General features: G+C 44.5%; 1 protein-coding gene across 1 annotated transcript; it reads right to left on the bottom strand.

Annotated features, from left to right (window-relative positions):
* Positions 1 to 3,873: 3,873 nt before the first annotated feature.
* mymk (myomaker, myoblast fusion factor) lies at positions 3,874 to 7,950 on the bottom strand. Its single transcript, XM_071903494.1, has 5 exons — positions 7,816 to 7,950; positions 7,073 to 7,187; positions 5,536 to 5,684; positions 4,768 to 4,884; positions 3,874 to 4,020 (listed from the first exon to the last, which is right to left on the bottom strand). Exons 1-5 carry the CDS (start codon positions 7,948 to 7,950, stop codon positions 3,874 to 3,876), a joined length of 663 nt encoding a protein of 220 aa, XP_071759595.1.
* Positions 7,951 to 11,269: the final 3,319 nt, after the last annotated feature.

Raw genomic sequence — 11,269 nt, 5'->3', positions numbered from 1 at the left:
CAGTAATACCCAAAAGGGCTTTTTTATTGGATTATGAGGTGAGTGGAGTAGTGTTAGTGGCACTGGAGAGCCTTAATGACTGTAAAGTATCTCCTAAAGGATATTATGGCTTTTATAGAACAATTAAATACCAACACGTGTGTACTGTCTGGAAAGCTTGCTTATATATGATAATAAAAAACAAGAGAAAACAAGACAGACCTCGAACTAGCTACCTGTTTACCACAATAGTGCGAGCTGTGCATTATAGGAATTATCTCTGTGTTTGATTAATCAGGTCGCTTGGCTGAAACTACACATTGTATTATAGGTAATAAGAACTGGAAGTAGTGCATACTGTAACTGTGTGTGGTAGACAGAGGGATGAATGTGCTGATATTGATGCTGGTGTGGGATATCAGGCAAAAATACAGCATCAGTATCAGAGTTTTCCCCAAAACTAAAATCTGAGACCAAGAGCCACGTGACACGTCAGAAATCAAAACAAAACGACTGGATTTTCTGCCTTTTTCACACATTAAGGGACACATCAGGTCTCTCTAATAGATACAAATGGATTTTATCTTAATTCATTTTTGTCCACTGACCCAAACTATTGGACTAAGCCGCTGTTGATCAGCAAAAGGATGGATGTGATGGATGTGATTGGTCGTTAAAGTGTACGTCTCATCATGGGTATGAGCAGTGAAGATGTGGTGTGGCCGCAGCCGGAGCTGGTGGTGAAACAGCAGAGAGTCTTCTGAGAGGCAGCTGACCTCCCAGCATTAACAACAGCTGTGGCAACAGCTGACACACAAGAAAGGACTTGTGGCACACTGGCTGCTCTCTCGCCATAGAAAGTGCCCACACCACATAGCTAAAAAGCACAAACATACCAAACATACCATAGTCTGTTGCAATTACTTTGCGTAGTGCATTTCTGCGCTTAATTGAGTCTAATGAAAATTGATATAGCAAACTTTTTCTTCTCCCTCTCTGAGCGGGCGGCGAAAGGCATGCCGCATATGGAATATTGGAGAAAGTGCTCTTTCACTGGTGAAGAAGTCGTATTTTTTTATTTGTTCAGATGTATTTCTTTATTATATTTAGATACCCACCGAAATTCCATGCCGCCGTGGAATGTGGGTGCAGACGACCACGGAGGAGACGACCACGCTCGCGCCGTTGTCAATCACCGCTTATTGTGTTGACACTGTCGATGTCTGCTGTGCTGTGCTGAGCCGGGCCGCCCAACACGACCAGATCCCTCAGACAGTGTGTGTGTGTGTGTGTGTGTGTGTGTGTGTGTGAGTGAGAGTGTGTGTGTGTGTCCTTGTATTCCTATACTTGTGAGGACCAAATGTCATCATAAAGATTACGAAAATCCTCCAAAGTGAGGACATTTTGCCTGTCCTCAGTTTTTCAGTTGGTAATTTCAGGGTTATGGCTTGGGTTTAAGACTAGATTTAGGTAAAGGTTAAGGTTAGGCATGCAGTTGAGAGAGTTAGGGAATTAATCTAGTCAATGCAAAGTCTTCATAAGTAAAGTAATACAAACCTGTGTGTGTGTGTGTGTGTGTGGGCTGCAGCCCCTCAGCAAAGTGGTGCGGGATAGACAGTGGTCGTAAAGGAGCTGAAAAGTGTTTCACACTCGTGCAATAAAAGGCTCGAGTTACCGTCCTGTCAGGGCCGGGAGGCGCAGCCAGCCAGGAGGTGCCGGTGGCCCAGCCAGCCAGGTTTCTGAGCCCAGACAAAAACACCTTTCTCTGGGCACAGGAGCTGGCGGCTTGGCCCCGGCTCAAAACATTCCCTGGTGGAGGGGAGTTTCATTCACGTTTTGGCTGCAGACTGTTTTGTCTAAGATACGCAGAACACGTTTGTAGTCTTTGGGTAGTGTTCGGGGCAGGTGACGTGCGGCGAACGCACACCGCTATGTCGTCCTGAAGTGAAAGTGGAATGGGATATGTGGGTTTGGAATTGGATTAGTGTTGCTAGACTGGAGTGGGCCTTGAAGTATGTGCCAGTCAGGATTTTTGTCAATGGTAGGCTTCTGCAAAGTCCATATCGCTGCATTATGATAATGGATCGGATAGTTAAGACCATACAAATTCCACATACTGTCCCTAAAGACCACTTTAAAAGATAAATACAACATCATTGCATTTTATTTTCAAAATGTGAAAAAAATTTACATCAAAACCAAACAGTTATATACTGTATATATATATATATAATCCTCCCTACTGCAATAAATAAACAATATATACATAAAGGTTTTCACCAGAAAGATTATACAGTCTGAATGGAGCACGTTGGGGAAAGAGAACAGAGCCAAAGCTGCTTGGTCAGTGAAGTGGAGTTAACAGACTGAACAGTCCACCTGCCGACCCAGAAACATGTCAAGGTGCTCCAGTCGGTTTACAGGCCAAAGTCTGGACCGCCGCTTCCCACCGCTCCCAAGTCTGATGCACCAGATGACACGTTTGGCACCTCGGGGACATATAAAGAGAGTAAAATGTGCTTTTACAGTCTTGTAATTCTCATAACCGAATTTAACCGCGTAGTTCCTTTCTCTGAGAGAGACGAGAGAGAGGGAGGAGGGGGACGGAGAGAGAGAGGCGAGCAGACGAAGGGTCTCCCCTGAGGAACATTTCTAAAGACAATTTATATATTTTGGAGAGATAAACCATCTGCCGGTTTGTTCTTCTCACAAATTTTCCAGTCAGTTTTACTGGCTTGTCTCAGCCACCGTCTCCCTGTCCTTGCTGTGTGTGTTCTTTAGTAGCGTGCTGCCTGTCCTGAAATTTGGACAAGTGCTGTAGACAGCTGTATTCTTATCGGGTCTTTGAGGGCATGGAGGCCTGACTCGCCTCTTGTTCTTGCCCTTAAATTTTATAACCAGGGCAGGGAACTAACTTTTTTTTCACCTGCTGGCCACAGTGGCTGGTGGATTCCAAAATTCACTGTCCAGCTTTACGTTTTTACCAGCCATAAATGACTTTTGGAGTATAAAGGAATCTCAACATGATGGTTGGTTTCTTGCTGGTGGTTATTTTCCCCACCCTGTTTATAACCCACCTCACTTTACGCTTACTCTTTCGGAAGTCCTTCTACATTAGACCAACCGACGCTTGTGACCTTTCGGGGTCACTTCCACCCGTTCATCTCTTTGAGCTTGCTGATGCTGGTTCCTTTGACAGGTGTGGAGGGCGGGGGGTTGTACAGAGGCAGGGTGGGGGTGCTGCAGCCCCGGATCCACGGCTTCTCAGTGGGAACCGTCCACACCGTCCGAGACAACGTCTTCTTCGGCTTGTCCTTCTTCTCTTTAGAGGAACCAGGGGATATGGTCTGGTGAAGGACGAAACAAGAGACATAATGAGGAAGACCGAAAGGACTTTGACTGACAATGAATGCGGTTCTGTGTAGCTCAAGAGTTACTGTAGGGGTTCTAGTCCCAGTGTAGCTCAATGGGTAAAGCAAGGAACGAAGACCATTCCTGTTCCACCATTCCATTACCTCTGACCTCTTACCCATACTAAAAATATATGCACTCATGGTGCTGCATGGTAATGCCTTTGATATGTGTCCACCAAATGGAAGATGTTGTGATTTTTAAGATCAAAAAGGTTTAGGGTTATGGCATAATCATACATGGCTGAATATGGCTAACTGGATTTGCAGTCAAGTTACCGAATCCAATGCATTTACATTTTAGGCATTTAGCTGATACTTCTATCCCAAACGACTTCTAACAAGTGGAATAATCTTAAATCCTTTCACTTTGCACAGTCAATCTACTCCAAGTCTACCATGGCTCTCCACTGCTTCACACTTGGCCTGTCCACCTTGACAGCCATCACCCCTCCTGTCTTGTTGAGATAAAAAAAAAAAGGCATCATACACAGCAGCAGAGGGTGTAGCAGTTGAGCTTGACGGCGTTCCGGCCCGTCCCGGCGTAGCGGTTCTTCTTGGGCAGCAGCAGGACGAAGGACACGGCCAGAGACAGGTGGTAGAAGCTGTGGACGTAGGCGTAGTCCCACTCCTGCGTTGAGGAGAATGCGTGTGAATAATTCAGCCGGCAGCGTGCTCACGCAAAAGTTTTTGATTCCTTATTTTAAGGCTTGCAACACTGGTGCTGGATCCTAAAATAACATGACACTCTCGAGGACAGGCTTTTTCCATACATCTTTGTGTCTAGGTTGGGACAACTTTTCAACACAACATATCACAGTAATATACATATGTTGTCGGAATGTTTTGCTAATGTGCTGACAAGTAACACAAATGAGTCTCAAACTAGGCACAAGGATGTGTTGAAAGTGGTGCATCCTTTTGTGAAAACCAGATCCCACTCAGGACAATTGAATTTATACACTTTGATTTATTTCAGCATATCAAGATGTGTAACTAGTGGCGCAGACAGACACCTCGGTCTCCAGCCTTTTTCTGTAGTTGTGCATCGATGAACCAAGGGGTTGTTCACTGTTCTGCAGAGCTGCCGTTTTAGCTGTTATTATCGGCGAGTTCCTCATTGTTTTGATTTTGTCTCCATCTTTGGCGCTCATTGCTGTGGTGTTGCTGTAACTACCCAGTTCTTCTTCTGTTTATTCTAATTATTGCACCAGAGTGCTCACAGGAAGGAGCTACCAGACACCAGGGTGTTTAGAACAGCAAATGGAAAAGCTTTCATGAGCTGGCTATACAGTAGGTTGAATCCCTATTGTGTTATGTCAATCAGCAGTAGGGATGAAGAGGATTAGTTGTGTTTTGAAGTTGGGACGATACTCACCTCAAAGTAGAAACGCAGCATCAGAGCGAGAGCGCCGAAGCAGCAGCCGGGACCGACCTGCTGAGTGTAAACTGTCTTCTCTGGATACACCGCTCTTAACTCCTTCATCTTCTGCAGCTGGAACACCAGGATAAAGTCCAATCCATTACAATGATATTCAGATAGTATTGGTATGTAATTAAACACAGGAAATTCAATGGAGTGATTCATTTATTTCCTGGCAAGGAGAGGAAGGTGTAGAAGAAGAATAAGGAGGAGAAGATGAAGAGAAAGGAGAGGAAGGAGAAGAAGAAGGAGAAGAAAGAGAAGAAGGTGGATTTGAAAGAGGAGAAGGAGGAGGAGGAAGAGGAAGGGAAAAAGAGTAATGAGGAGAAAAAGAGGGCTCTTTTCCCTCTTTTTCTCCTCATTACTCTTTTTCCCCTCCTTGAGGAAAAGAACCAGTAGAAAAAAGTGAAGAAGTTGGAGAACAATAAGGAGGGCGAGAAAAAAAATGAGAAGGAGAATACGAAGAAGGAAGAGGAGAAGGTGGAGAACATGAAGGAGAAGAAGGTAGAGAGGAAGAATAAGGAGGAGGAAGAGGAGAAGAAGAAGAAATGAAGGAGAAGAAGGAGGAGGAGCAGAAGAAAGAAGAGGAAAAGAACGTGGAGAAGATGGAGAAAACAAGGAGGAACAGATTATGATGAAATACTAGTCATGCCTTTCATCTGCAGGAGAAATGAACATATTATCACTAGTTTTCCCCTTGTCTGCTGTTTCTAAGCCACTCACCCATTTGACAGTGATGATGAAGACAGCTGAGCCGATGGGTCCGGAGTAAATGCCGTAGCCCCAGCGGTCTTGGTAGATCCGCACCGCGATGGTCAGCACTCCAAACATGGTGATGCTGGAGCGCTTGGGTTCCTCGAAGTCGCCCAGAGCTGGAACAAGAGAGACAAATACATGAGACTGGGGTCACTTTTTCATTCGGATCTTTAAAAATACACTTCAGACTACCGACTCTTATCTGAGAAGATTTCTGTTGTCTGTTTATGTGAGGAGATAACAGTGGGGAACCTCTGATCAGAACAGTCATTTTTATGCATTCCCTCCTAGGGCTAACTTGAATTAATTAACAAAATTAATCTAATCCTCATTTTATCGTGAACTCTCTGGAACCCACTGGAACCCCCTGAAGGAGTCCTGGGAGTCCCTGGAAACTAGTATGGGAAGCACAGATATATGTAAATATGTAATAATGGCAATAAAAATTGGGCCTCCTGGTGGCTCAATTGGCTAAGGCGTATACCATGTGACGTCCTGGGTTTAAATCCGGACTATAACCTTTGTCAAATGGCATCTCTCTATCTGTCCCCATATGAAAGGATAAGAGAGAGCACATGTGAGCAGCTCTCAGAGACACAACACATGTTATCAACAACTGCTCAGTCGTGCTGCAGGCAGAGACATTGGGTTTGACTGAAGTTCTGGATGAAAAAAGCCTGTTCACTGTAGAAGGCCTTAGCACAAAAATATTTGTGATGCGCTGTTTCATGTTCTGCAGTGATTTAATAATTAAGAATAGAAAAAAAGCCTGAATATTGTTGTTTTTTGGACCATTTTGTGGACCAGTGGACCAGTGTTGGACATTTTTTTTCAGTAACAGTAATGTAAGGGATTACAATTTCAAATTCAGTAATTACATTACAGTTACTAATCCCGGTAACACTCCCTTACTGCGTTACTTAAACCTGAATCCCCTTCACCCTTTTCTTTTCTCTCCTTTGAAGTTTTCGGAGTTTGTGTTTTCCTCATATGTATCTTGAGGACTTCGGCTGTTAGCTACAGAAGCAAAACAAAAGATGGAGGGTGAGGGAGAGACGCAGACTTTCAGCAGCTGGAAGTTTTCCCATTACTTTGAATTGATCTCAGTCAAGGATCAAAGAACATTCTGGTTCGTTGTGAACTTTGTGTGGCAGCAAAACTCTTTCCACAGCGAAAAACACAACATCCAATTCATCAAAGCATCTGATACAGAAACACAGCGATGAGAAACTCAGGGAAAAACAAGGAGCCGCTGCTGCCAACGAAACACGTAATGGAACGAGGAATGGAACTAATTACGGCTGCTGTTGAGTTAAAGTAAAGTAACGTGATTACGTTTTAAACAAGTAATAAGTAAAGAGTAATTGATTATTTTGATTGATTTTCTGAGTAACCTGCCCAACACGGTTATGGAAGAACACACATCTGATGTTCTAGGAGTCAAACCTGTGACGTTTCAGTTACCGGACACACTAGTCTATCACTGCTGTATGCCTGGACTCACCTATCAGTGTGACCCACATGGAGAGAGCGGTGCCGTACACAGTGAAGTACTCCAGAATCTCATACTTCATGAAGCACAGGATGGAGAGGCCCGGCCCGTCACACGCATGGTAGATCTGAAACGAGTGTCAACCAAGGACAATGTCTTCAGGTCTGATTGGTGAACTTTTCTAGACAAAACAAATTAAGAGTTTCACTCATGTCACCTGACAAAATGATGGCTGGCATTAAAGTGAAACTCACTGTGGTTTATTACTGAAGTTATTAGTCCATTAAAGACATTTACATTATTTCCATTTTCAACAGCATAATAAGTGGTACTTTTAAAATATTGAGCAATGAACATGAGGTAAATATTTTGTCACTATACCAGAGATGTATCTCGTTTTGGAATTAAATCTTTCAAGTGAAATTCCTTTACAGATTTCATATGACACTTATAGTGATCAAATACAATAATGCCAATTTTTCAGCGCAAAAAGAAAATTGTAAACCAAGATGAGCAGATGAGCAATATAAAATATACAAAATTCATGTAGAAATGTCATGCCATCAAAATAGCCATATGTTCAATCTCCCAAGATCTCTGTCTCCACAACCACTCAGGTGCAGGTAACACGTTTCACCAGTTCACCTGCCTCATCAATACAAAATCATTACAAGTCGCTCTGGATAACAGCATCAGCTAAATGCCCTAAATGTAAAATCGACAATGACCCACAGTGTTGTCGTTGTGTCTCTTACCGCAGTAAAGAACATGGTGAAGAAGTAGACCATGGCCTCCATGTGGAAGCCTCTCTTGGCGGCCACGCTGGCCGCAGGCAGGAACACCAGGCTGCTGACGGTTGGCAGCAGCATCTTAGCAATAAACGCACCCATGCTGAACGGCTGGCGAACGCAACTCAGGTACAAACAGCCTGATCAACCAAAGGCTTTGTAGATCAGAAGATATCCAAAGGGCTTCAGAAGTTCCTTAGTCTTCGTCACTTGAAATGAGTTTATAAGTGGGTGAGGAAGAGAAGGCAACACCGCACACACACACACACACACACACACACACACACACACACACACAAACACCGAATACACACAGTAGTGTGTGAAAGAGCTCAAATAGAAGTCTTATGAACCGAAGCGCTGCGGAAAGGAGGATATCTTCAGAAGTTGCTTAGTCCTTGTCATATGAGACTGGTGAATGGATGAGGGAGAGAAGGCATATACAGCACACACACACTCACACACACAGGTCGTCTACACACACTCAGTAGTGTGTGAAAGAGCTCAAACAGAAGTCTTATCAACCAAAGCGTAGCAGTTAGAAAGGTAGAAGTTGCTTAGTCCTCGTCGTGTGAGACTGGTGAGCGGATGAGGAGAGAAGGCATGTACAGCACACACACTTTCTCGCAGTATGAACACACACCCAGCTGTCTGGTTTGGCCCTTTAAAGTTTAAATGTCCCCCAGCAGGCCGGGCCAGCCTGGATGTGCAGTGTCATCGCTGGGCAGCTGTCTGCATACCAGCAGCCATGGGAGGGAGCGGGCAGGAGAGCGCTGCATGCCACAGCGCTGAGGCATATTTGTGGAGTCTTGCAGGCCGGGGTCCAGTACTGTTTGCAATTATGAGTGTTTGGTTTTTCCTGCTTGTGGCAGCGGATGGGTGGAGTTTACAGCATCAGGACATTTTGGATAGTGTCAGAATAAGCTGTCAGTCACAGAAAAGTAGCACTGTGGCCTTGCGGTTAAAGACACTGGACTGAGCCCGGAGGATCAGGGTTCAAACCCACGAGTCAGCAAGCACCCGCCCTGCTGAAGTGTCCTTGAGCAAGATATTCGGTGTCTTGCTCAAGGACACTCATTAGTCGTTTTGACCTGCCATCGTTGACTTCCCCTCAGGGGAATCCCTGCCGCCATCTTAAGTGCCGTGCCATTACTCTGATAACTCAAGTGAACTTTCTGAGGTCGACCCTTCAAGGGCCGAGGGAGCGAGTCAACAACAATGTAGACTTCATGAGCACTTGCTAAAGGGCAAGTGCGTTACATTTAAATTATTCTGCTCTCCCTCGGACTCCTCCCCCTGCTCTGCAAGTGGCCACTCTGACGTATGGTGCTACGTATCACCAGGTGCCGCGGGGACGTGGAGGGCCTGGTAAATGACTAATGAAACACAGGGACTGAATCCCTATCAGCTCCAGGGCTGCTGCTCCGTATCTGACCTCTGACCTCCCTGTGGAGGGGGACAAGAGAATCTTTCCATTAGGATTAATAGTCTATCAAATAAATTGTCTTTCAAATGGTTTCAAAGCTGCACTAGGCAACTTCACACATTGGAGATAACTGGTAACTAAAATCTTTAATTTCAATATCCATAAGTGCTGTAAGGTGACGTCAGTAAACTGTTTATCACCCCGGCCGGTCTGTGATGTTTATACCGAAGGAAACCTCACTTTGTGTTGATGGGACACTCTGCTCAGTTGCAGCACTTCTTTGTAATTTAGACTGATTAGACTGCTGGATTTTTACATAACGATCTTGCCTAGTGCAGCTTAAACTTTGTTGGCATTTTCTTTGTATCGTCCTTTGTAACAAATCCACTCGTCTGGTGTCCAAGTAGGTTAAAACAAACACTAAGAATTGTTTGCAAATTAGATAAGACTCAAGTCTAGAGTCTTATTTCAGTCAGCAGATGGAAGCTTGCAGAGCAGATTAAAATAGCTGTGATGGCTTTGTGTTTGTTGTGGCCTCATGCTGTGGCGCTGGGCCCACCCCGCTCAGTCAGTCACATTAAACTGAAAGAATTCTCCCAAAGTTGGGTTAGGTGGTAAATATTTTTGGTGTGGAAAAATGCCCTTTTCTGCTCCTCTGGCTGAGAGAGAGCAGCGTGTGGTGCGATTGGGTAAGAGCATACAGGAAAAATCTCCACAAATTGCCAGCTCTTTCCCTTCCTTGCCTTCATCTCATAATGATTCAGCAAAACAAAATTAAATTGAGTTTTTCTTATTAATCACAGTTAAATGTCCTGCTGTCGTCTTGGCCAGGTCTCTCTTGGGAAAGACATCCTTGATCTCAGTGGGACTAACCTAATTTAAAGGCTATTTTCTATTTATACAGTTATACTATCATAAATGTACATGCATTCTGGCCTCAATTGAGTGCAATCATTCTTGAATCCCGGCTGAATCAAAGCAGTATGTGAGTTGAACGTGCAAAAACATACAGTAACAAGCTCTTGTAAAACCCGGTTCTCTCCCTTCATCTCTCTCTCTCCTCTCATTCTCTTTTTATACAGTTTACTCTTTCGGTTATCATTAATGTAAAAGCAAATCTGCCTCAACTGGGTGCAATTATGCTTGAATCCTTGACATATGACAAGGCAGAAGCACAGTCCAAAGCTCCAGGCGATCCCGGTTTTCCCTCCTCATCTCATGTACATGCAATGTTGTTATAAAAAGCATTTTGTTGTTTATGCAGTTTGTTTTTACCATCATAAGTTTACATGGATTCCTGCCTCAGCTGAGGGCTTGAATCCTTCAGGGCTCGGTGAGTTGGAGCAATATGTGATATGATTGGGTTAAAATCATACAGTGGAAAATCGCATTTCTTTGTTTTGTTATTCTTGCATATGTCATGCATATATGTTTGTTTGCAAACACAGGACTATCATATGGGCTGCATGGCTATATAAGGCTCATGTGTGTTGATGCAGCCATGCTTGACTCCTCATCACACTGTTATTCCTGACTGTATGAAGCCATATAAGCACAGCGAAGCCTGCAGTCTGTGGTGAGGCAGCAGTTGCCCTCTCCCTCCTCTCAGCTGTTGCACCTGCTCAAGGGCTCGAGGCAGGAGCACAAAGGCTGCAGTGTGCGGAGGGATTTCACCCCGCGCCTCGGATTCCTGGAGCGACTCGGTAACCCGAGCGGCCGGGAACCAAACCCTCGGGACTCCGGTGCCGCGTTGGCCTGACCACGCCCTCTGCCTTACAGGAGAAGACATTTACTTCTGTCTACGTCTAGTTTACGTTTCCTCCAATCGTTTAGTGGCCGCTGCATTTGTAAACACAGCTGCTGTGCCCACATGGTCAGAAACATGCTTCCAGGACAGAGCTTTTCTACCGACGTCCCGATACAACTTCAGACTTGTGTTGTAGGATTTGGGAAATTCTGATCCTGTTAGAATCAAAATTTTTCCTCCACTTTTTT

The sequence above is a fragment of the Centroberyx gerrardi genome, chromosome 8 (genome assembly GCF_048128805.1).
Source record: "Centroberyx gerrardi isolate f3 chromosome 8, fCenGer3.hap1.cur.20231027, whole genome shotgun sequence".
Lineage (NCBI taxonomy): Eukaryota > Metazoa > Chordata > Actinopteri > Beryciformes > Berycidae > Centroberyx > Centroberyx gerrardi.
This window is presented reverse-complemented; position numbering and strand designations above follow the sequence as displayed.

What these genes read in the sequence shown, in the direction of transcription:
- mymk (XM_071903494.1), bottom strand. Translation starts at nt 7,950, where the DNA reads ATGGGTGCGTTTATTGCTAAGATGCTGCTGCCAACCGTCAGCAGCCTG. An exon ending in TCACCATGTTCTTTACTGCG is followed by an intron (nt 7,188 to 7,815) that starts GTAAGAGACACA and finishes CACTCGTTTCAG; the next exon opens with ATCTACCATGCGTGTGACGG. An exon ending in TCATCATCACTGTCAAATGG is followed by an intron (nt 4,885 to 5,535) that starts GTGAGTGGCTTA and finishes CTGGTGTTCCAG; the next exon opens with CTGCAGAAGATGAAGGAGTT.